The 2596-nt window shown below is 41.3% G+C and overlaps 1 protein-coding gene across 1 annotated transcript; it reads left to right on the forward strand.

Moving 5' to 3' along the window:
• Positions 1-6: 6 nt before the first annotated feature.
• Positions 7-2590, forward strand: LOC111646461 (multiple inositol polyphosphate phosphatase 1-like; the record flags this gene model as incomplete). Its single annotated transcript, XM_023395955.1, has 4 exons — positions 7-130; positions 701-798; positions 1777-1907; positions 2267-2590. Coding segments are annotated over exons 1-4 (617 nt in total), but the record flags the coding sequence as incomplete, so codon positions are not given.
• Between the last annotated feature and the right edge of the window lie 6 nt (positions 2591-2596).

The raw sequence follows: 2596 nt of genomic DNA on the forward strand, positions 1-2596 counted from the left end.
GTGCAGGAAGTTGACAACAACCCCTCAGCTGTGGTAGAGGTGGACAAGTTCAAGCAGGGACCAGAGATGAGGAGGGTCCAGGAGAAGATCGCAGATCGTCTTAGGGTCCCGTACTGTCTCATCACACACGGTTTTATCTGCACTAAGACTACCTTTTTGGCTGTTGAGTGTGTTATTAACATGTACTCATGTATGCAAGATTTACCTTAATCCAAACTTTTAAGAATCCATGCTTTCAGTGGTGAGTGTGTTTTCCTGGATTAAAGTTTAATCCAAGCATAGTAAACAAACAGTCTGAAACAGACCATAGAGTCAGCGCATATTGATTATATTTATATATACGTATATATAAGACAGTATACATCAGATTAAATGTAGTCAAGAGTTGAGGAGGATAACATGCAGAACAACCCAGTGATCATATCTGACACTAGGTGGAGCTGTTTCAGATGTGGATGTAGTGAGGCCTCTGCACCAGTTTGCTTAAGCAAGCAATGCCTACATAGAGGATTCAGTTTTAAAATCAAGATAAACTACTCTCTGAGCAACTGTAATGCTACTAGATAGTAAAATAGTTTTTGGTGCTTGAAGTGGGAGTATGCACTCTCTAAGTGCTTTCCAGTTTATTTCGAGAGGATGTCACTTTTCTGGCATTTCAGCTTTCCTGTAACTTCACCACTCAACATTTTATCTCCTGCAGACATGACTGAAGCTGCATTTTACGCATGTGCTTATGAATTTGCCATCAACGCAGTGAACTCCCCGTGGTGTCAGCTCTTTGATGAGGATGACGCAAAGGTAAAGGAGCTTCAGTGTTCAACAGTATGTACAGTTAATGTGGCAGTAGCATCAAATGCTTCGCTTAATTCAGCTATGGAGTTCATAAGTCTTATTACATTTAGTTAGGAAATATTTGTGGAAAAGGTGAGCTGCCTTTTTCAAGTTTGTTTATTTATGGGGTTTTTTATCACAGAGAAAAAAGCCATACTTTTTCACATATTCTTGTCATAGCAGAAAAAGTACAGGTATTACAAATAAAATTAATGGTGACTCTGTTCTATTCAAGTGTCCCAGTAAGCCATGACAGTGTGACAGACAGACAGCATGAACAATACCAGGACCTTGAAACTGAAGCAGCTAAATGGAATTCAGCCACAGTTCATTTGTTATTTACACCTGTATTAGCCATTTCTGAAACAGCCCTAAATTTCAAAATACAAAAATGCTCGTACTCTGCAGCTTTGGCAGCAAATTTATGTTCTATTCCACTGTCACAAGTTCATTTATTCATAGAGAACAGGATGTTTCTTTACATAAGCAAATATTGTTCCAATTTATCGCATGTGAGGACTTTACAGAGGCAGCACCTCTATCGGCCACAGTGTTAGTGTAAGGGTTATATTTAGGTTTGGGTTATTTTGCCCTACGGTCACAACAAAGTGGCACTTGAGTTACCCAGAGACACACTTCAGCTGATCAGATGGGCATTTAGGTCGACCAGGGACACAAAGTACAGAAAGTACAGGAACTAAACCAACTGCTGAATCTAATACAAACAGGACAAAGCTAACAAATAGCACTAAGTCATCTAGATATGCCATTGCTTGTCTCTAAGGAGGGAAGGACGCATTAGTCACACAAGAAAGAGTGTTTTGTGTCTTGTGTTACAGGCTGACCTAAAACTCAGACAGCCTGAAATGTAACCTCATATAATGCAAAACTAGCAGATTGCTATAAACAACATACAGGTTACCATTGAACTCTCTGCACCAACAGGTTATGGAGTATGCAAGTGACCTGAGGGAATTCTGGAAAAGAGGCTACGGCCATGATATCAACAGCAAATCGAGCTGCATTCTCTTTCATGATCTGTTTAGCCGACTGGACAAGGCAGCCAATGAGATAAAGTAAGTCATGTTTGAAGGACTGCAGTCCATACAAATGTGGGGTTATACTAACTGAAGACCTTGATGAAAACCTTCAGTGGAATAGATTAAATAATTAGTGGTATCTTTGGTTTTATCTGTTTGTCCCTCCATCTTAGTTTGTGTCCTATCCCTAAGTTAGAAGTATGGAGGTTTAAAATGTACACATATACTGACTGAAAAATAACTGGTATAAACACTTGGGTCTAATTACCCAGATATTACTTGGTACACATCGCATGTTCTGATTTGTATTAGTAAAACTTATGAAATAAAGCTCTTTCAATGTTACAGCAGAAGCTATGTTTAATTCTGAACCCCATTTTTCCTGTATATGTTAGGTCAGGCCAGCAGGTGACTGAAGCTGTGACAGTCCAGGTCGGCCATGCAGAGACCCTCCTGCCACTGCTTACCCTGCTGGGCTTCTTCAAGGACAGTGAAGCCCTGACATCGACCAACTACGCCACACAGACCGAGCGTTCCTTCCGCACCAGCCACATGTTGCCCTATGCAGCTAACTTAGTCCTGGTTCTGTACGACTGTGGGGGAAGTGACCTGAGACTGCAGCCACTGCTCAACGAGAAGCCTGTGGCTTTCTCTGGTTTAACTGGCCAGCAGGCCTCCATGCCGCTCTATCAAGACGTCAAAGAGCACTACAGAGAACTGCTCCA

Source organism: Seriola lalandi, unplaced genomic scaffold (genome assembly GCF_002814215.2).
Source record: "Seriola lalandi dorsalis isolate HSWRI2012SDOR001 ecotype SW California unplaced genomic scaffold, Sedor1 jcf7180002033289, whole genome shotgun sequence".
NCBI lineage: Eukaryota > Metazoa > Chordata > Actinopteri > Carangiformes > Carangidae > Seriola > Seriola lalandi.